Source organism: Sphaeroforma arctica, assembly GCF_001186125.1.
Source record: "Sphaeroforma arctica JP610 unplaced genomic scaffold supercont1.62, whole genome shotgun sequence".
NCBI classification, from domain to species: Eukaryota; class Ichthyosporea; order Ichthyophonida; genus Sphaeroforma; species Sphaeroforma arctica.
This window is the reverse complement of record NW_014040496.1, coordinates 20,315-44,282: the sequence shown is the minus strand read 5'-3', so window position 1 is coordinate 44,282 and position 23,968 is coordinate 20,315. Positions and strand designations below refer to the sequence as shown.

Below are 23,968 nucleotides of genomic sequence, written 5' to 3'. Positions count from 1 at the left end.
CATCTGAAGTCAACTCAGCTATTGTACCGTCTATAAAGCGTGTACGATAGTATGTGTAGCCTCTCTTATCCGTTCTCCATATAATGTCTCTAAATTCAGAACGATCAAGAGGGGCATTAGAGTCGTGTCTTCTTGCGAGTATAGTCTCTGTAGTCGGAATACGACTTATATTAAGCGCACTAGAACCATCGGGGTTATTTACCTCGTACGTTTCATTTTTAGTGTCTGCTACAGAGATTATATATGGACCTATCCATTTAGATGTCAATACAGTAGCATCGGAATTACGTTGACGGATGTTAACTCTGTCACCAACCTGATACTCTGTTATCTTCTTGGTAGTGATCCAACGCTTTTGCCTTTTTTATATGGTTATATTGCGTATTTCTCACAAGCAAGGATGTACAACGTTATAAATACGTTGTCCCTTCTCTAACCATGGTAGCTCATGGTGATCAGGTTCGTCCTTGTTAAAGGGTATTTGTAACTCACTATATCTGCCACGAAAATAGTGAGCGGGTGTAGTTCCTGTAACCGGATCAGCACACTCGTTCATTGGTGTTTGTACCCACTTAAGGTGGTACGGCCAATCATCTACATCATCCGTTAATGCAGTACGCAAAAAGAACTTAAGTCTTCTATGGCGCGTTTCATTCGCGCCTTGCGTTTGCGGCTTATATGGCACACCTCTCTTATGGCATATACCTGATACGAGTACTAGCGATTCCATAACGTCATCGCAGAACTCACTACCCGCTATCAGTGCACATAATACCCGGTCACCCGTGGTCAGCAAAGACTTAGCAACATAATTCTGCCACGGTCTGCGTATTCTTATCCTTTAATAGATAGAGCAAATTACACCGTGACGCCACATCAAAGAAGTGGCATACGTAACGGTCGCCTGTGTGCTCGGACGTGGGCAGGTCAACCAGATCAACGATGACCCTGCGCCATGGAACATCTTCAGTCACACTCTTAGGCGGTGCGAAACCATAGCGCTTGATCTGATTGAGATCACAGTCTGTACATGACTGATATACTCTGTCAACTAAAGTTGCCAGCTTAGGGTGCGCGATCCCATGTTGCTTAGCATCATTAAGTGCGCCTACTACGTTCTGGTGCTTCAGCTTATGATTTTGCGTCAGCCAAGCACGAATGTTCTCATCATTTTGCTCTTCCAGAATAAAGGTAGGGTGTTGAGAATCCACTTGCGTGGTCTCTAAGTCCGTAGTGTTTCCTGACTCCTGTCCTGCTTTCGCAAGAGTGTCAGAGGTGCGCTCATGTGCGTTAGATACACCTGACTTATTAAATAGTCACATTGTATGTGTATACGCTTCAGGATTGTCTTTCATCAATCCCTTTAGAAATAGGGTTTGAAAGACCTCGGGCTTGGACTTTATGTTATTAAACAGAGTCCTAGCTAGAGACTGACGCTTCTTAACAGTGCCATTAGTAGATTGTATTTCTTGTGCACAGACGTTAAATGCTGTGTTGCCTTTGAACTGCTTAACGTTTAATTGGGTAGAGAGTAGAATCTCTGATTCTTTGACCGTGTTAAGGAAGGTCTCAGAAGGGGTCCATTTTGTTGTTCCAATGGGACCTATACGACATATTTTAGTATGTCTCCAGGGCGTCTTCTGGACGGCTCGGGTACCCTGATATAGGAAAGTATCTACTTCCCTATCTAAATATATTGGCTCGCGTTGTATCATGCTGATCAATTTATTGAGCCATGGATCTTTATTCCGTAATGGGCAACACAACGTGATGGTAGCTTTATGTATTTGAACATAATTTAAACTGGGCAATTAACTGCCATGGTGGATTAGCCCACGCGTTATGTTGGGAGAGGTCTGTTTGGAAAGCGTCTCCCAAAGGATGATTTAAAGTTCTGTAATTCGATAGTTGTGCATTATGATGTGCAGCAAACATATCTATGGTATGTGGCCTAAATATATTTTGAGCCAAATCAAACCACCTGGGATTACACTTCCAGTCAGTGGCTAGTAACTCACGTACGGATTTATTAAAGTCCGGTACAAAGCGTGATAACATATCCGGTAAACGGTTATGTATTCCTTGGCAGATGTTTTATATCAAAATGAAACTTTGATATTGTATCATGCCAGCGACTCAGTAATTGTGAGTCGGGTTTCATCTCGTTCATATATTGAAGATATTTCTGATCACACATCAGCGTAAATGCTGTTCCGTATAAGTAATCTCGGAAGTGTGTTAAAGCTGCCACTATGGCTAATAGCTCTTGTTTAACAGTTGGATAATTCAACTGTGAAGCATTCATTGCTCGACTAAAGAATTGTATATATCTAGGTTTGTCATTTATAACCTGATATAATACTCCTCCTAAGGCTAAGTCGGAGGCGTCCGTTGCTATTTCAAACGGCACGCCATCGACTGGTCCTTGTACAACTGGGGCTTGTTGGACTGCGTGTTTGAGCGTTTTAAATGCGTCATCACATCCTTTAGTCCACAAGTCTCCTAGTTTGCCTTTATGACATCTTAAGTGTCCAAAAGGTTTAAAGTAGTCAGCTAAGTGTGGTACTCCATCGGAAAAGAAGTTTACAACCCCACACATGCTGTTAACATCTCTTCCTGTAGTTGGTGTTCGCCAATCTAACAGGTGTGCTACTTTACCGGGGTCGATCTTAATACCTTCCCCAGATATATGGTAGCCTAAGAGCTGTATTTCGCTCATTGCGAAGTGGCACTTCTTCTCGTTAATCTTGAAGTTTTGCTCGTTGAGTCTCTTAAGGACTCGTCTGACTAATGCGGCGTGTTCGCCCTTAGTTTTGGAAAAGATGACTATGTCATCTATGAAGACTTGCACGTTAGGCATGTCTGCAAACATTTCTCCCATTACTTGTTGGGAGAATGCTGGTAAAGAGTGTAACCCGAAAGGTGCACCTCTGAACCGGTATTGTTTACCTTTCCACGTAAAGCTAAAGTATTTATGGTGTGGTTCATATACCTGTATTTGATGGTATCCTTGTGTAAGGTCTATAGTTGTAAATACTGTAGCACCTTCCATCCTTCGCAGTAGCTCGTTAATATGAGGTAAGTGAAAGCTATGAGTCGGCAATAATTTATTTACTGGACTCATTTCTAAACATACTCTGACTTTCTTAAACGATCCGTCCGAGTTATGTTGGTCTACGGCTAGCAGCGCCAAGTTAACTGGCGTCTGTTGATAGTTAATTTCTATCACTCCATCTGCTAGCCATTTCTCAACTTGTTCTTTTACCTCAGCCTCGTGTCTCCAGGATGCATAGTTCCTTGAGGGACACTTTAACTGTGTAAAGTCTATCTTGGTTAAGTCAAGACGGACATATCCGTCGTTAAAGCGGAATTTTGCCCAATCTGTGAACTTTATCTTTCTATTAACTAGAATCAGATCCATGATTTTGTTCGCAAAGACAGGTATTAATGCCTTGACTGTGTCTGACGGGAGCTTATATGGATTCAGACAGTTATCGTCTGATTGATCCTTTAATGTATCTATGTTATTTGGTAGACCCGTTACGGTTATACCTAAAGTGAGTAAATCACTCATTCCGACTATAATGTCGTACTTCTGTGACATCTGGTAGACCCGTTACGGTTATACCTAAAGTGAGTAAATCACTCATTCCGACTATAATGTCGTACTTCTGTGACATCTTAACTATCACAGCTTGGGTAGTGATATTCCTATCATCGGCCATTGAGATTTTGACATCTGTGGCCGTGGTATCACACTTAGCAGTTTTACCATCAGCTAACATGAGGTGAGTTGTTTGTGTTCTCCTTTCGATATCTTTCATTAATGCAAAGCGATCGGATATACATGAAATTTCTGAACCAGGGTCAATCAACGCAAGGATTGTATTTCCATTGCAATATACAGGGATTATTACACGCTCATTTAAAGAGTCGTTGTATTGTCTGTGTAACGATTGTACCTGGTAGTACCTTCACTCCAACTTAATGTTGGGCTTTTTGTCACAAGACTTAGTGTGATAGCCATTGGTCTTCTCACACTTGTCGCACTTAATAAGAAAGTGTGTACAGGTGGATGCATGTCTGCCATTGCAATAACCGTTAGGGGTTAATTGGTACATGTCATACCCACACTGTGCGTCGGAACATTTCTTAATTTCCTTAAATGGAGGTTCCATGTCCTTCGCTCCCGCGCGTGCCCGTTTATTGGGTCGCGTGGATTGAGTGGAGTCGCGAGCACGTATATGTTGGGGTCTCTCGTTTGAGGTCTGCCTGGATACGTACCCGTGATCGGTGTGCTCCCGCGGCTTCTTAACAGCCGCTTTTCCTTTAGATGTTACTCGATGTGCGGAGGAAAGGGCGGATACAGTATCATAAAACTGTTCCCACGTAAGTCGGGATAGATAAAACTTTGTTTCATGTCCCTTGTCTCGAGCCTCAGTCGCGTGTTTACGTCGCAACTCTTCCATATGTTCTTACAGAACACGTGCATAACCAGGAACTCGTACCATCGCTGTGCCTTGTCCTTTGTTTTATCTGGACGTTTCAGGTCAGCATCTAGCTTCGAATAGGCGTGTTCTCAACCTGGTTCAGTTAAAATTGAACTCAGTCCAGGGCTACGCATGTCCTTACTTAACAAGGATGTAACCAACCAACACACAGTTGGCCAGTCACGACAAGTGTCTAGCTCATGCTGGTGTCGCTGCAGGATCAAATAACTTGTACCTGTAGGGTCAAACGTCTGTATTAAAGCAGAGATCCATTGCTGGGGAGCGATATCATTCGTCTTCAGCATGACCGTAAACGCATTAAGCGTACGGGTTAGCGTGTCGAGGTCATGGTTGTTTATAAACTCGACCTGCTTGTTGTTGGCATCCCAGTTCGACTTAAGTCGACTGATCTGTCCCTTGTACTTCTGGTTGTCCCTGTGGTCTTGTCCACGTTGGGCCTGAAGTAACTGATATATGTTCTTACAGAACACGTGCATAACCAGGAACTCGTACCATCGCTGTGCCTTGTCCTTTGTTTTATCTGGACGTTTCAGGTCAGCATCTAGCTTCGAATAGGCGTGTTCTCAACCTGGTTCAGTTAAATTTGAACTCAGTCCAGGGCTACGCATGTCCTTACTTAACAAGGATGTAACCAACCAACACACAGTTGGCCAGTCACGACAAGTGTCTAGCTCATGCTGGTGTCGCTGCAGGATCAAATAACTTGTACCTGTAGGGTCAAACGTCTGTATTAAAGCAGAGATCCATTGCTGGGGAGCGATATCATTCGTCTCCAGCATGACCGTAAACGCATTAAGCGTACGGGTTAGCGTGTCGAGGTCATGGTTGTTTATAAACTCGACCTGCTTGCTGTTGGCATCCCAATTCGACTTAAGTCGACTGATCTGTCCCTTGTACTTCTGGTTGTCCCTGTGGTCTTGTCCACGCTGGGCCTGAAATAACTGATCAATGCGCTTTTGCTTAATCGCAATCATATTCGCAAAGTATGCTACATCATCAGCATGATACGCATCGTGGGCGATTTCCATTTTAATGGTATAATCGTCGACCGATTTGTTAAGTTCGGTCACCTCGTCAGAGTGAAAATCCTCTGCGGGTTGATGTAGTGCTGTGCGATCGAAGCGATTACATTTGACTTCGTTAGCACGTCTACGGGGGTGTTTATTACCCCTTGTAAAGTTCATGGTCGAGGCCTTTCGGTGCTCTGTTCCTCGGATAGTGGTTGGTATTATAATTTTGGGTGATTCATGCGTCTGGATAACATACCCAGTCTTAACTGGTTTCCGACGATTGTCATCCCTATTGGGTGAAAGTGGCGGAGTATTTCTACCTGCCTCTGAGTCTATAATACCCTCGAGGACGGGTGACTCACGGCCGGGTGTCAGAACAGGCGAGTAATTAGCCTGAACTACTGGCGGTAGTGCCTCGTAAGGTATAGATACGCTGAGCACATCTGGATCATATGCCTCAGGCGTAGCGCTTGAGTCTTTACGTTCTTCGGGCGTAATTGCCTGTCGACGTTCTGTCCACTTTTGTAGGGCTTCAGTAATGCCCGGGGAAATATGCTCACGTAAGTGCTGTATGTGTTTTCCTGATCTATACAATTGATATACATGTTCAACAGTCAAGTCTTTCATAAGGGTAGCTAACTGATTCTTAAGATCAGTGTTTTCAGTAATTAACTTACTTATGCGCGTTAGCTTAGTAGTCTCGGACGTAGATTCGGGGTTGCCACTTGAGCTTGCCTCCTCTTCTGGTTCCATTATAGGTTCCTTCTGAGATTTGTCCTTGTCCCCTATAATTGGGGACGCCCTTATAATTGGGGACTTTCCTTTCTGATTTTCGTCAGAAGAATGGGTTGGGGCGTCTTGAGACGTGTCCCTTGTCTCACTTCTTTGCAATAGTTGGCCCTCGGGCTCTGTAAGTGGGAGTAGTCTCCTTAAGCGGAATGGCTACATTCTTATCTGAAGCATTGTCCTTTTGACTATTATTGTCAGAGGCAAGTACTTCGGCTACAGTGCGGTTAAACGCATCAGCAGCGGCGGCGGTTGCTTCTGCAGCAGCAGTAGCTGCGGCAGCGCTAGCGGCTTCTCTATCCATCTTCTTCTTTTCAGCTCTACACTTCTTAGAAGGAGTATTGTCTTTCTTGGTCACAATCTTAACTTATGACTACTAGCTTGTCTCTTAAGGACTAGCTTGGACAAGAAAATTTTGTGGTAGTTAATCTACATTTACGCTTAAGTAGTCTAAGTAATTAATACCTTTGCTAACTTTAAAATGTGTAAGATTCGGTCTATTGAGGCGATACTAAAGCTTTAGAATAAATAAACGCGTAGGTAAATTCTAAGTATCGTGTAAATATCAAAGTAAATAAACGAAATGAGACATTTAGTCAAGTTAGGTATGCCTCGTGAAAACAGCAATACTCTGAGGGATTGTGAGGCTGAGACATTGCCTATATATAATCCTCTCAGTACTGTTTCCGCCGAAGGGATTTTATTTAGTGTTTCGTTGTCGCTCTATTAGAAACTATGGTATGTTTCACTGGGGTGAATCCGAGAGACTCATAAAATCCTATCTTTAGAAAAAAAATAGATAAAATAATAATAAAATACTTGATGCCTTTAGTTATTGTCTTAACCAATAACTTGCCACTATCAAGAAGTACCGACTTAGCGTTCATCAGACTGGCACATCTGGTTGGCTGATCGGAGGATAAACTAGGCAACGTTAATAGTCCCTAGAAACCTATATTCGGTTGAGCCATCTCGCTACCGAGGTATTCAGATATAAATAAAGTTGGAAAGTAACTAAAGTTCTATTAATAGAACTAGACCAATTCTTTTATGTTTGGTATTTTACTGAGGCCTTTTAATGGCCTCGTCCAAATATCTGATATGTAAAATGGAAAAGGTATTAATTATTAAAACGATTAAAAACCATTTTAGGAAACTTAAGTTCCTCGTGCTATTAAAAGTCCATTTAGGAAACTTAAGTTCCTCGTACTATTAAGAGTACATTTAGGAAAATTAAGTTCCTCGTACTATTAAGAATACGTTTATAATTTACGTACTGCTTAAGAGTACGTTTATAACATAGAGTCTAATGTGGAGGCCCGGCTTATTACAGCGCCGTGTCATCATCATCCAGGCGTTTCCAGAGGCCCAACAATGGCAAGTGGTCCGTCTCAATGTATGCAAACCCTGGCGGACGATCCAACAGTCGTGCCCATCGATCGTAAGCCCAAACAATAGCTAAGGCTTCCAGTGTATGTTATAGAGTAGAGCTGCTGTGCCGGACTCCAGCGCGTAGATGCAAAAGAAACTGGCAGCATCACATCGTTGCGTTATACATACAACACAGCTCCACAACCCATGCGACTTGCATCTGTGTGCAGCACCAGGATATCAACTTTCCGTGGTGACACTAGAGGTGGATTCTCTTTCAATGCGTCAATAAATGGCTTCCATGTATCACCCTATAAATTTGATATATAATACAGTATAAAATCCCACATTTGCTGCATTTTATGTCTGACCATACGCTTAGTCAACAACCTTGCTCTGATCCCCAGTTAAATGTTACTTCTTTCTTCCATAACTTGGCGACAGGTTGCAGAACAAGAGAGAAGTTTGGCACATAGCGATGCCACCAGTTAGCTGTAGCATATTCGAAGTTCCTCTTTCGTGCTTGGAGTGCGCGTTTCTCTTAGTGCCTTCGCAGCCTCGTCTTTAATCCAAGAAGCACCTTGCCAAAAAATGTGCCCAAGGAACTCCACTTGCAGTTTCGTAAACTCACACTTACTCATCCGTATCTTAACGATCCGCTTCTTCAATCGCCGCAGCACTTCTTCTATCAACACTATATGCTCGTCAATTGTCATAGAACACATAATCACATCATCTATGTATATAATTCCCTCTATCAATGATTGAAAGGTAAAACCGGAGTCCACAAGGCTCATGGGCATTACAGTATAGCGATATCTTTGACCCTCCAACGTAAAGGTCGTGTAACTTCGAGCGGTTTCCGACAACTTAATCTGCAAGTAGTACCCCCTAGCCATATCCAATTTGGCATAATACTTATACCCCGGGAAACTCACGATACTTAATCTGGCGATTCAGAGGCATTGAATTTGCACAAATTTTCCAATCACCCTGTTCCCTCTCGGGCACCACAACCGGCTGAAGATTCCACAATGTCTTCCAACCGCATTGTTCGATTCTACCTTCTTTGAGCATGGCCAATATTTCCTCACGAATCGCCACCCTCTTCTCAATGTTCTTTTCTTCGTAGTACACGTATACTGGAGTAGCACCATTTGTAAAATGATCTAAGTAAATATTGAGTCTAGTGTAGAAAATACTAAACACAAATAAAGACTCAATGCGAGTCCTTCAGCTTAGGACTTTACCTAGCTGCAGGATTCGCATTTGAGAAGAGGTCTATTGTTTCTTCTGGTCGTATCTTATAAGCTACTCTCAACCTCTACAATACTGCGTTACGTCTTCTCGCTCCACCACCCGTCTCCCTTGTGACCCGTGTCACTGTCTTTCTCCCTAATCATCCGGCACTCCCTACACACACCGCTCCATCTGTCTTACTGCTGACAGATGGCACTGCGAGCCCACATCCACAAACACTACTACGAATACTCCTAACGATCAACCCGTCGCCGCGTTACACTTCGCATGGCAAAACATATGAACGGGACACTAACGCAACCCCCTCTCCATTGAACGTCATGACTGGAAAATGAATGTCTAATTCATGCATCCTTCGTGACGCCTTCACTTCTTTTATTACGTTAAGCCTACACTTGACCAATGCGCTTCTAAAGTTACCGCCTAGTTCCTACGGTTTGTTTCCCCCGATGGTGACGTTATTGTATTAGACGAATGTAAACAGATAAGAAGTAATTTTAATATATTTTTTCCCTACTGGGAAAATATAGGGTTCTACCGCTTAGGACGGGAACCTTTTTTGTTTTTGACATGGTGTCATATTACTATTGGCATGGCACCTTTCAGTTCATGTATCGAACTGTATATTCTTGAGATTCACTCTTGCTGATTTGTTCTGTCCAACACTCCCCTGGAAATAGTACGTGGTGAATCGAGAGGATGCAATCGAATATTATATCGCTCTCCCCTGTACTGATTCTCGCAGGCAACGATGAACTCGGAGGGAACGGTTTGCAACATAGTATGGGTATGTCGTGAATGTGTAGGACGTGCAGTGTTTTTTTATTAAAATATCGGCTTGGTTGTCCGCAGGAGAGACGACTTCCACTTTGATGATGCCGTTGTCATCAATGTGCGTTAGGTGCTTTGTAAGACCATGGCATGGATCGCCCATTTGTTTTCACACTGTAGAACCGTAGGCGATGCTTGTGGAAAGCCGAGTTCTGTGAGGGCATTCCGAAAAAAAAAAAATGGATATGTTTAGGTACCTCAAAAGCAGCGAAGTATTCTGATTCAGCTGAACTGGTGGAAAGCGTTTTCTCTGCCGGTGTGATTTCCAGACAACTGAAATCTGGTTAATCCGTAGGATATAGCCTGTTGTCGAGCGACAGGTATCGGGGCAAGCGGTGCAGTCTGCGTCGAAAACGGCGTCAATCATAGGAGGTCCTTTTTGGTACTTATAGGTAAATCCTAGGTAACGTAGGATGCGCTGTGCAGCTAGCCAGTGTTGTTGGCAGAGGTTTTCCTATTGAGTGCGTAGCTAATATCGATACGTATGACGACGGAGAGGTACTGCAATGTGCCGATTAATTCGCGGTATGCACACACATGTGTCGGGGTCCGATGTTTTCGGATAATGTATCTTGTGTTGCTGGGGTGGAGTGTAGAATGACTCTAAGTCAGTTCGAAGGTTGCCAGGGCGTCCTAGATGTATCTGTCTTGGACGAGGGTGATAGAATCTGAAGTAGTCAGCACTCTCACACCAATTAGCAATCTGGGTGCTTCTAAGTCTTTACAAGTGAACTCCGCTTGGAAGAGGGGTTTGAAGTTGTCGACCCACATATAAGAAGGTCATCTACGTATAGAAGTACAATGTACTTAAGGTTGTCATTGTCGGTGATGAACAAACACGAATCGCAAGCAGCTTTGCGGAATCTCATGCCGAGTAATTTAGACTTAATGGGCGCATTCCATAATCGACCTGACTGAGTCCATACAGGCACTTTTTGAGCTTTAGCACTCGTGCAGCAGTAAATAAATATTTTGTACTTTGTTGTCATTTTGATTTCTGTGAAATAGCGCAGCTTACATACATATGGTGTTACATATGACCATATTTATTTACCTGTAATTATAGGTAGTGCATATTTATTTATGTGTTTATTATTGAACCATCTCGTGTGGGTGTGTATCTATGTAAAGGAACTATGAACAATTGAAAGTTTTTACAAAAGACCCAAAAGTGATAACTGGAGAGCATAGTACACCGTTGTTTCAAAAGAAAAAAACAGCTACCAAAATTGCAACCAATACATGTATGAGAACGTCCACGAGTAATTTAAAAATGTTGCCAGTTGCCACTGTCACTGTATAACATACTTTATTTTGATAAAAATCAAATTAAAAATCAAATTTAAAAATGTAAATAATAATTGTGCATTCACCTGTGAATGAGAAATATGTTCATTCATACTTGTATGGAGCACCCATGCAACTCAAGCTGTATGTAAATCACGTTACTCCTGCTATACTCATGCCCTAGCCGCGATGGAATCTGAGATACAATTTGAAGATGCCTGGAATGATGTGTCTTGACATTACTAAAGCATCCGATAAAGTGGTCCTCCCACGCATGTGGATGCTGTTGTGCCATGCTAGTTTACCAGAACTGGAATAGTTGTCGCCGTGCATTGTTCAAGAATGTCCCCACACGGGAGACGTATCGTGGGAATCCTTTACCTTTATTTCATAGAACGAATTAAATGCTCCAAGGCTTAATTGTGGATCCACATATTTTGATAATCTACATGGACTACCCGGTTGCTACGCTTGCATAATTTCGGCCGAAGCTTCTCCGTTCCTACCTCTTTGTGCATGATACGCGCATCCAGGCTCCTCAGTCTGCTCATATGCAACCCTCTGAAGAAATAAGACACGGATATTGCATCGCCTGTCGACTTCCAACCGATAACCCTAACGCAAATCATTAGACGCATTCTTTTGCTACAGCTATTAACTAATCACCCCAGCTCAACCACCTATGCCGCTCAAGCTATATTCAAATCACACTACTCCTGTCATACCATTTCCTAGCCGCGTTGGAATCTGAGACTCAATTCGAAAATACCTGTAATGATGTGTGTCTTGACATCGCTAAAGCATACGATGAAATGATCCTTCCGGACATGTGGATGCTGTTGCGCCACGCTGGAATGCTAGAACCGGATTTATTGTCGCCGTGGATTGTTCAAGAATATTGTTCAAAAAGTCCCCACACGGAAGAGGTCGTGGAAAGCTTTCACTTTTATTCTATAGAACGAATTGTATGCTCCAAGGTTTGATTGTGGATCCACATCTTTTAATCATCTACATTACCTACGTGATTACCACGTCTGTGCAATTCGGCCGAAACTGCTCCGTTCCCACCTCTTTGTAAATGATACGCACATCCAGGATCCTCCGTCTGTTCAGCTGCAGCCCTTCTTGAACGCGATCGATGGTTGGGGTCGCCAATTTGGTCTAGAACAAGGGATCCTTAAGTTCCGAAAGAGATCGTCGAGTATGCTGCATGCGGTACCGCCTCTCCGTATATCAAAGGACATCTCATAATGCCAACGCTAGTAGACTCTCCAAATGCCAACACTCTCAACAGACGTCTACTTATTCCTCCCATACCCATGGCGACGGAACTCTTCGACATCTACTCGCAGCCTTCCAAATAATTAGGATTTGAACTATCCCAGGGCATGCCGGGTATCGACTTTGTGAAACACACGGACAACCACGTGGCAGCACTACTCCAGGCTATAGTTTTCTTCCGGGCGTATAGGTTTCATAGATTCTGCTGGCGCCATCCGCGAAATCGGTTGACAATATTCAAGACATTCGTTCTTTCCACGGCAACCTATGGTCTAAATATCATTGCATGGGCTCCACTTATATGTCATACCGCATTGAAACCGCTGTTCGAGCGGTACCATCCAGCCTAATCCAATCAGCAGCCATCATAACAGACACTTCGCTTTTCCGCTTCTGTGGGTTAATTCCAGCACGCCAGTTTGCAGAGTACTTTGGCGGCTGCCTGGGACTACATATTGACTCGATCAACAGTGCAAACCCACTTGCCCGACTTGCGAGACCCGCTTGGACACGTAACAGGCCTCCGAACAAATTCCCGTTCAGTATTTACGCTTATATGGAATCGAGGAGCGGGTGTACACCTCAACACAAAAGAACCCCGTAAGCTCCTCGAGAAGATCCGACATAATACAACACAACGTCTCACAACTAAAAAGATGCCAGTGAAGGCTCGCCGCCGATACTACTATATACTTGTAAGGAAAGCTTCCTATCACGGCTCCTCGAGAAGATCCGACATAATACAACACAACGTCTCACAACTGAGAACATACCAGGGAAGGCTAGCCGCCGATACTACTATCGACTTGTAAGGAAAGCTTTCGATCACGGACCGATACAAGCCCTCCCATATAAAACACCTATTGCCGTGAACAAACCCCAATCCGCCCTTGTGTCATGATAGCAACCAACACGTTATGTACAAATTGCTTGACTATCGCACTGGTGGATGCCTCTATCCTGTGTGCCCCGGAGATAGGACTTTTACGTCCAGCCACTTTGCTTGTATCAGTTTCCTAATAAGGCGCATTCTGGTGGGCCCTAATCTACCCCCAATTACAACTACAGATCGGCGGGACTACCACGGCATATGGATTCACCACGAACATCTCGAGAGAATTTTTATCCATGAACAGTAGACACCAATTTATCCCCATCCAGTAGTGGTCGATAGAATGATGTTCCCTATACCCCGTCTCGTCACTCTACTGAAGTTATATTTTTAGATTTCGGTACCGACCAAATCTTCGAGACTTATGGTATCGCCGTGATACGTCCCAATATGGCTAACCAGGATATTCCAAATACATTAGTTGTTTGGTGTGGTACCGGCCAGCCTCCAACTATACTCCAAACCAGAATTGCTGATGATAACCTTACCCTTCTTGGTATAAAATGAGTCTTTTCTTATAGTTTTGTAAAGCTAGCCAGTTTTGTGGAAAAGTAGGTGAATGACTGAACCAACCAATATAGTACAAATAAATCTACCTCGGAGCGGATCGTGCGGACTAAGATCAAAGCCCTTGCGGTACTACGTAGGTTCAGTCATTCACCTATTTTAATATAAAGCTGGCTAGCCTTACCAATCTATAAGAAAAGGCTCATTTAAGCTCACACAGTGTACAAGGCTTCAAGAACTCTTTACAATCAATCAAACTGTTGAATACTTCCTCGTATTGCAATATCTTTCGCAAAAGTTTATTTCCAGGCGACCTTCGTAGCATGCTGTTGATCAAAAGAATACATACACAAATTTCATGCTTGAAGGCAAGCAACAATTTTGACGGGAAAAGCCATGTTCATTGCAGAGTTTAGTACATAAGTTGTAAACGCTCTGCAGGTGCATTCCACGCTATATGTTTACCCTTGAGCTAAATTTTCCTGGCGAAATGCACCCTCATTCGTTAATTCAACATCGAAGAACCTAGTAGTGCATTCGTTTTCCAACTTCATTCCACTTCCGCTGTCAAGGTTCGTCGAAAATCACTGGATTGCAGTATACCTTGATTCTTGGATAAACTGATATATGCTGTAACTGACTACTCACTTAGTTTTGCTTACATGGTTTGCAAATATCACACACTCATTTACATGCAAAATGCTCATAATCACTCTACATCCCAAACGTTACCCATTATGTTGCCATGGTAAGCTAGTACGGATTTGTTCTTTCAAAGCCCTGAGCTTCAATAGTACGAAGAGCTCACCACTGATTTCTTGATGTATAAATAACATGAAAAAACATTACGACGCGCAGGGGATGAGCACAGCTTGGTAGAATTTGGTTGTTAGTTAAAATCATGTTGCAAGGCGGCTGTTACGTATTGCTCCTACTTCATGAGAGGATTTCATTCTATTTTATGTTGGCCGGTCGTGCCAAAGTTCTGCACTTCGATTCAAATTTTTAGTACTTATCTGATTTCAAGGTTCTGTACATCCTCTAGTTCAATCATATTGAAAGTTCTATAGAATGCAATCTATTGGTTCTCGAGACGTCAACCAAACAAACCCAAAATACTGTTGTGTTGATGTGTTCATCCCATTTGTGCTGCAGAACACATATATTTATACGAAGCATGGGGAAAAGAAGAAAAAGAAAGACAAAAAATAGCCACCAGGCACCATAACAATGATAGCATACATAGCCTTCTAATTAAATATAAAATAACAATTGAACCATTTTAGAAGGCTATGCAATGTTTTATTCGTTTATTTAGTAGCCTATGTATGGCGTATGCAACAACACATATTTGGCCCACTAAATCAAAATAGGGCTAATGTACAACACACATTTTGAAGAAAAAAATTTGGAATTGTCAAAACAAAACAAAATCAATTTAAGATTATAAACGAAGGCTATGATTAAATATCAACATAGCTACTTGATCAAACACAATAAATTTGGTGTGCATTTTTGATGACCATATTCATAGCCTCCTATTTTTAAAAGCCTCTTAACATAGGGATAATAGTATTTATTTACAATTTAGATAAATATTTATATGTCTACATGCTTATCAGGCTTCATATTCGTCGGAGAAGTTCTGGGAAATTTGAAGGGAAGTTAAGATTGTCGAACTGCCGCGAGAAGCTTGGGGCGAGTGATATAACGATGGAATACATACAGTGCGTTAGCTCATGTCGATGGATCAAACAACTGATATATTTTGAATATTCTGGCTAGCCATAGACACGGGAAATATCATAGGCGGTATCAGAAGTCTCGACGATTTGGTCGGTACCGAAATATGAAAATATTACTTCAGTATAGTATTGAGACGGGGTATAGGGAACATCATCCTATCGACCAGTACTGGATGGAGATAAATTGGTGCCTGCTGTTCATGATTGATTCTGTAGTTGTTGTAATTGGGGGTAGATTAGGGCCCTCCAGAAGTCGCCTTATTAGGAAAGTGATACAAGCAAAATGGCTGGACGTAAAAGTCCTATCTTCGGGGCACACGGGACAGAGGTATCCACCAGTTCAATAGTCAAGCAATTTGAACGACAACGTGTTGGTTGCTATCATGGCACAAAGGCAGATTGGGGTGTGTTCACGGTATTGGGTAAAGCTATCATATAAAGGCTTGTCCCGGTCCGTGATGAGAGGTTCTCACTTTATAAGTCGATAGAAGTATTGGCGGCGAGCCTTGCCTGCTATCGCCTTAGTTGTGAGACGTTGAGTGGTAGTATGTCGGATCTACTCGTGGAGCTTACGAAGTTCTTTGTGTTGAGGTGTGCACCCGCCTGTTGATTATAGATAAACGTAAATACTGAACGGGAATTTATCCGTAGGTCTTCTACGTGTCCAAGCGGGTCTCGTAAGTGGTGCGAGTAGGGTTGTACTGTTGATCGAGTCAAGATGTAGTCCCAGGCAGCCACTAAGGTACTCCACAAATCTGGGCGCTGGAAGTAATCCGCAGAAGCGAAAAAGCCTTATGCGCTGGTACGGAAGTTTTGGAAATATAGTATCTGTTATGATGGTTGCTGCTTGGATTTGTCCTGAGTTGTATCGCTCGTACAGTGGCTTTAACGCGGCATGCCAAACAGGTGGAGCCCATGCAATGATGTTCAGACCATGGGTGACCGTTGAAAGAATGAATGTCTTAAATATTTCCAACCGATTTTGCGGATGGCGCCAGCTGAATCCATAAAACCCGTACGCCCGGAAGAAAACTATAGCCTGGAGTAATGCTGCCACGTAGTTGTCCATGTGTTTTACAAAGTTAATACCCGGCATACCCTAGGACAGTTGAAATCCTAAGTATTTAGAAGGCTGCGAGTAGATGTCAGAGAGTTCCGCCGCCATGGGCATGGGCGGAGTTAGTAGGCGTCTTTTGATTGTTGGCATTTGGAAAGCCTACTAGCGTTGGCGTGATGAGATTTTCTTTGATACGGAGAGGCGGTACCGCATGCAACATACAAGACGATTTCTTTCGGGGCTTAAGAATCCCTTGGTCTCGACCAAATTGGCGACCCCAATCATCGATCGCGTCCAAGAAGGGTTGCAACAGAATAGACTGCAGAGCCTGCATCCGCGTGTCGTCTAAAAAGATGTAGGTTCGAAGGAGTTTCGGCCGAAATTGCGCAAGCGTAATAGCTAGTCCATATAAATGATAAACAGCTGTGACCGACAATCGAACTTTGGAGTTTGCCGTTCGTTCTATGGAATAGAGGTGAAAGCCTAAAAGGATACGTTGCCCGTGTGGGGATATTCTCGAACAATGCACGGAGACGATTGATCCAGTTTTCTGGCATTCCAGCGTGGCGCAACAGTATCCATTTGCGCGGGAGGACCACCTTATCATATGCTTTAGCAATATCAAGACACACATCATTCCAGGAGTCTTCGGATTGTGTCTCAGATTTTATCGCGGCTAGGGCATGAGTATGGCAGGGGTAGCGTGAATTAAAACCAGCTTGAGTTGCATTGGTGGTTGATCCTGTATGATTTGTTATCCGCTGTAGGAAGCACTTCTTAAAAACTGCGTCGAACAATATGCGTTAAGGTTTTCGGTCGAAATTCGGCAGCGATGCAATATCCGTGTTTGCTTTCTTCGGATGGGCTGTCAAGAGAGTACAGTTAAGAGCTCTAGGGAATGTATCAGCCAGTAAAAGGGCAGAGAATGCCTCAGCCAAAATGCTAATAAGTGGACTGTCAGGGTCAGGGCGTCCCATAGTCGGGGGTTCAGTTGATCGTTCTACTGCAGCCTTAAGGAGAAGGATATGGATACCATCTGAACCAGGACCGTTGTCTGGATATCGCAGTATTGCCTCCAACACCATCTCCGAGAGAACAATTGCATTCGATGTAGGTGTTGGTGTTGTGTCTGGTGGGATGACGTGTGGGTTAGTTGAGTTGAAGAGGTATTGGTAATAGTCCGTCAGTGCAGCGCCCGAATCCTGGACACCCGGTATACAATGCTGACGCGATGATCGACATTGATGTGCGATAAACATTCCTGTACATTTGAATGGTGTGCTGGGCAATAGATCGGGGGCGGAACGTGTGATTCTGCAGTCGTTGTACCCACGGTTTGTCATTGTCATAGTAGTAACTTCCAAAAATGGCAGGGCTCGCTGCGTAGCGCCAATTTTGAAAAGTATACGCTCCAATTCGTTTGACGGTCCATGTATTGTCAGGCATGACCGTAACATATGTTGATGCTCACGGATCTTAGCTTGAAAGAACAGGGTGCGGGTCTTTTCGTGTAAATGATGCAGTCGGTGGTGATACCGGTTGTAGCCGTGAGATGGAAGACTCTGGTGCTGGGGTAGTGATTGAGACGGAGGCACTCGCCGAAGACGTATTCTTGATTCATTTTGGACCACCTCAAGATCGAGACCAAATTTGTGGCCTTCGTAGATACTGTGATCCGCAAGAAGGTGTGTCTGAAGAGAGGATGAGGTTGTTGGCCTGTGGTACGCGTGCTCCGTACCGGTAGGTCTTCCCGTATGGAGGTATTGTAGGCGCCAGGCACTGAGAGTAGTGTCCTCTACCGTCTTTTTGCGCAGTTCATTGATCGTGGATGTGTGACCATACTGTCTAGCTTTGAAATTAAAATCACCCCCAACTACATCTGCTTGAAAGTTGCCAGCCTTAAAGGGATTCATGCATTGTTCAACTTCTGCCTCTATTAAGGAGTTGAGTGGGAGGTAGAATACAGCCATTCAAATATCAACGAGGGAGAAGAATTTCGCACATGGTCACTAATGGATGAGGCTGAATTTTGATGGGTGATGATTGGAAAAAAAATACAAATCCACAGTGCGAAGGATGTAGGGGTTGTGTCGTGCAGTGTGGTGTAAGATATGATGCTTCGTAGAAAAACGTACACGATCTAGAAAAGTCACCTTACGCCAGGTTTCAACCACACACATAACATCAACCTGATCCAAAATCGATATAACATTCAAACACTTATCTGATATTGTCGGAGTATCCATATTGAGACCTCGTGGGTTAAGAAGAGTCATCTACATATGTCCTAGCATTGTTTGTCCTCTGACAAGTTGATAACGGGATCTGTTATGTTAATTTACATGTTGTCATCAACATCACGTGTTTCCCGTTGATCTGCCTCCTCCAAGAGTCGGGAAACCACTGATGGGGCAGGTAGGTTGCGTGCGGAGTCTTGGGTTGTGGGGTTGTCACGCTTTGAATATCTTCTTAGCAAGTTCTGCATTGTTGATTTCCATGTCGACAACTGCATCACGTGCTTCTAGTTGATATGCCTTCTTCAAAAGTCGGGAAACGGCTGATGTGGTAGTTGGATTGCGTTGAAGTCTTGGGTTGTGGGGTTGCCACGCTTTGATTAAAACGCCCTATGAATGCTGTCGGTTGTAGATTTGAGGATCTCGATATCTATTGATTTCGTCAAAGGGTTCAGAAGGAGATACATTGGGCCTCGCGCTTGGTTTGAAGATAATATATAAATGCTGCTTTGGCTGAATCTGTGTGCTTATTGGAGCGTAGATCGATATTTTCGTTAGGGCGCCACTTCCAGAAATCATTCGTAATTCGGTTCAAACTGGGTTCAACATGAGCAGGAATACAAATTTGGATGATGCTGGTTGCTCGGCCTCGACGGTTGCGTTCGGGAAATAGTTTCGATGGCAGATACGAGAGAAGATGGTGACGATTCAAAATAGGGTGGGATCGCCACACTTCTTCGAAGGTATAGCGTGAAGGAGGCTTGCCATTTGGAAATACTGCTTTGAAGAAGAGCCAGTAGGTGACATAAGTGCTTCAGAAACTGCTGGGCGGACTAATACTTTAGGTACTGAAGAGGATGGTCGTGTTCTAGTGGACAGTTTTGTGGATTTAACTACTTTGGAACGGTAGTTGGCAACTTCAATAGTACGCTGCTCATTGGTGAGCAAGCGGGTACTGGAGAGGATGGTCGTTTTTTAGGGGACGGTTTAGTGGATGTAACAACTTTGGAACGGTAGTTGGTAACTTCAATGGTACGCTGCTCATTGGTACACAAGCGTTTTGCCAGTGTAGTGATCGCAGTGCCATCATTTGTTGGTTCTTGAAGTGAGCTCACACCATATTGAAATGTACTAGTGTGGTTGTTTTTTTTTGGGGGTTTTTTCTTTTCGGACTTAGTATCGAACCAGGCTATAACCCTTTTTCCTTAATATATGCCTCCTGGGACCAGTCACCCCCCCCCCCCCCCCACACACACGGCTACCACGCCCGGAAGCCTACCCTCTGACTCATCGACCTATTGTCACCGCCACCCCACCCACCACCGTGTTGTTCACTAATGACAAGAGTCACCACAAAAGAACATGGACAATTTTAGATATATCTGGATCTGAAAATGACACCTGGAAAACAGACCTCTATTTCACCGTGGCCACCGAATACACCGCTGATCTCCACCCCCTTCTCGACTACGACAGCACTGCCGCCACTTACATGCCTACATCACAATTTGCTACAGATAATAAGGTCACCGGCGCATACATACCAACGATCTCACCAGGATATCCTGCGATCGTTATCCACTGTACTTCGCACATCCTTGCATACTGACATTCTGCTCAGTCATCCATCACTTCTTCTCAAATTCTTAATCCGTCGCTTCAAGCATAACTTGGCAAAGGAATGCAAGAACATCAATTACGCCTACTTCCGGAAATTCAACCGTAAAGACGATGAACCGCTCCATGAATAGGCATACCGATGCGAACTTCTTGTTCGTCATGCTCGTGAACAAGGAACAACATTTTCTTCCGATTACACCCAAGATCTCTTTCACTCCGGCCTTCCTGTGTCACAACAAGAACAAACCAAAAGAGACCTGTTAAGTTGTTCGACTAACACGCGCCGTATCATCTCTATTCAAGATCTTTGTCTGTACGTGGAAGAGTGGGAAGTCATGAATAACATCCAATCACACACCGTCAACAGACTTCAACCTACACCTCCACCCAATGCTATGACGACTGCACCTCCAGCCCCGCCTCCCTGAAAGTTTCAATGCTACGTGTGCTGGTCGACACAGCGCCACTCTGGACGCTGCACGAAGACATATGGAAAATGCGGCGACAAAACCCACAACGCCAGATAATGTACTACCACCGCGATGAACTGTACCAATTGCAATCAATCTAATCACCTTACTGTAGTTTGTAGCCAACGTGCAAATAAAACAACTTCCCCTACCGATTGTCTCGACAGCATTTTAAACGAGTAGCCAAGATCACACGCACGATTACGCCTCACCAATCTATGGAATCCCAACTTTTAATTGACGGAGGCGCCACAGTAAATTACTTCAACTCCAGCGCTTGCCATAGGCTCATTAATATTGAACAGGGCTCCGAATGGCCGACGAATCAACCACAATCATCACAGAACGAGGTACACTGCCACATGTCGGCATGACCTACATCCTTTTTCCTCGATATATAAACCCAACTAGGTTTTTTGGTTACTCACATTATTATCATGTGCTACTATCTTGTTCACCCACAATTATCCTTCTGTTTTACTAGAATATAAAAACACAATTAATATTCTGAATAAACACTAATCAATTCTGTTCATGAATCATAAGTCCCAATATCTACTTTATATATAAAAAAGACTTCTAGAACAGAGAGGGTCTCTATTTTTTTATTTAAATTAGAACAGAGTTGGTTCTTTTTTAGAACAGAGGGGTTCTTTTTTAGAACATAGAGGGGTCTTTTTTTCCAACAGAGGGGGTCTTTTTATTTTTATATAATTAAATCTAAATTGAACAATTTTTAATTTTCATGGGCTATTTATTACAATAATGATAATCTCTATAGACTATATCATAAATAGATAAATAAAGAGATAATATTGCCTTCTATGGAACATATCGCCATGCTAAGCCACAAGGTGATTGCAAGTATTGCATCCCGGCCAGCCCAAATATATCTTAGGCAGTGTCAATTTGTACATTCATATATACAAGCCAGGAATATGAGTAACGAGGTCGACAAAGCGCAAACGGTATGTCACTGGTTAAAAGTAAGACACAAGTTGTCACGTATATCTAGGTTCTAGGTCGCTATTTGCATGGTTAAACAATGGCACGACTTGAACTTTTGAAAGTACAACTGCTCGCCATACTTTAGGTGTACTACATGAGTAATGATCACTGTTGTAGAGAAGTCTGTAGTGTATAACTACTTTCAGACTTCGCCGCCGCGGGTGGCAACCTCATTGTATGATGTCTATGTGCCCTAGGCTAGATCCCCAAACCGTTCCTTCGATGTCTGTGACCAAGTTAATTAACATGTATTTAAACTGAGATACGCACATTGATACACACAAGGTTTTTACCATAAGTATAAAAGAGTTCACAGCAGTACTTACATTAATTTGACGCGTTCATGGCCAACTTAAAATCTACCTGATAATATATAGGTAAATCGTGTACGATGATTAATTTATATCAGCGGGGATTAACGCTTAGTATGGGAAAGATACACGGGAACGATGGTGATTCCATATATCTGTCATGCGCCGGTTTTTTAAGTTGCACCGAGTGTTTTTATATCAGCAACCTACAATTCAAAACATCATACAGTGCGCTGTAGGAAACCGGAAAAGACGTTCACTGCATAGAGCTGTTGTTTTGAAACAGCTGCTATTTCGCAGCACAATACAAAGCTCATACCTTCCACAAATTGTATAATAATTCAATCGCCGCCCCCGACCTTGACTACGTCACAAAGGCAAAACCGCAGGGGGATACTATCTTCGGTAAGATACTGAGGAATGAGATTCCTTCTGTCGCAGTCTGGAGTGATGATACCTGCTATGCATTCCGGGACAAATTCCCAACTGTAAGTGTTCTCAAATTTACATCCGGTGTGTAAGTTAGACTGAACCGTTTTGGTCGTATGCAGCGTAAGAAATACTCATTATCTTGCATATGAGAAACTTGTGCTAGTCACTTTTACGTTGCGCTACGTGTTCTTGAAACTCATTTTAGCGCTTTAGCTTGGGACTGAAAATACAGAAGTCATTTTGAATAATGATTGAGACATCCTTCTAACCTTCTACCAAGTCGAAAGTGTTCTTCATCAGGTGTAAGTGAACTCTCTGACAAACCTTTTTTTTTTCTCGGTCAAAGGCACCCCAACATATAGTACTGATACCACGAAAGCCTATCACTCAACTTTCAAATGCGAAAGACGAGGATGAGCCTTTGTTAGGTCATCTTTTGAACGTGGCCCGCAAGATTGCCAAACAAGAGAAGCTAACGGATGGCTTCAGAATAGGTACTTTATTCGTTCCACATCGATTTGCGGTTTCTTTTTCAAATTGTTCATATCGTCATCAGTTACAGCTCATCTTTTGTTTGTAACTCTGATATTCTGCAAATGGGATTCAGGCTCATCTCCTCCCGTAATAGGTGTTTCTCATTGGGTTTAGTTAGGGTATATCTGTAGTATTACTGCGACAAACAGTTCAACATCTGGCATTGTTAATCGCACCGCCGATACCGACTTGCTACACTTAAGATCAAGGCTTAGACTCGGAAAGTTCACTATTGCTCAGACTTTTTAAGAGACTACTCCATCTGCAGGTAGTAACCTGTATTTTAATTTCTCTTATTGGCAGTGATTAACGACGGGAAGCATGGCGCACAGTCTGTGTACCATCTGCACATCCACATCATCGGTGGCCGTCAGTTGGACTGGCCACCTGGTTAATTCGGGATGCCGGCAACCTATTTTGTTGCTGCTGTGTTAAAAATGCGATACTGTCATCCGCACTGGTGAAACAAACATGTATCGATGGCGTTTCTGATATTAAAAGTTTGTCCAAAATACAGATGGATGTGTAAGTTGATTTTTGAAAGCTTCATATTATGGTCTGGCATGCGGTGAAGATATACGATTTATAAATTAAACAGGAGTATTTTTCCACATCGTTTAATAGCAAATCGTGCCTTTGTATGGTGGCCTCTACTTGCACGTGACTACATGTAGTCGTGATTGACATCTTTCGAGCACGTATGGAATTATTTTCTGCAAAAATATATTGAAATAGTCAACATTGAGTGACATTTTGACAGAGAATTAGAGCAAGTTTATCGAACTCTGACCAATCGCTTATACATATAGCAAATTACTACT

At 43.1% G+C, this 23,968-nt stretch overlaps 1 protein-coding gene across 1 annotated transcript; it reads left to right on the top strand.

Annotated features, from left to right (window-relative positions):
- The first annotated feature begins 21,662 nt into the window (after positions 1–21,662).
- SARC_01531 (hypothetical protein) lies at positions 21,663–23,748 on the top strand. The gene is made up of 4 exons (XM_014304734.1): positions 21,663–21,830; positions 22,559–22,669; positions 22,960–23,107; positions 23,451–23,748. Exons 1-4 carry the CDS (start codon positions 21,687–21,689, stop codon positions 23,540–23,542), a joined length of 495 nt encoding a protein of 164 aa, XP_014160209.1. The 5' UTR covers positions 21,663–21,686; the 3' UTR covers positions 23,543–23,748.
- The last annotated feature ends 220 nt before the right edge of the window (positions 23,749–23,968 follow it).

Bases quoted from the DNA above. Each gene is read 5' to 3' on its own strand.
- SARC_01531 (XM_014304734.1), top strand. From the start codon at position 21,687: ATGGAACATATCGCCATGCTAAGCCACAAGGTGATTGCAAGTATTGCA. The intron at 21,831-22,558 runs GTATGTCACTGG...TACGTCACAAAG, and splicing joins AGGTCGACAAAGCGCAAACG to GCAAAACCGCAGGGGGATAC. The intron at 23,108-23,450 runs GTACTTTATTCG...TCTTATTGGCAG, and splicing joins AACGGATGGCTTCAGAATAG to TGATTAACGACGGGAAGCAT.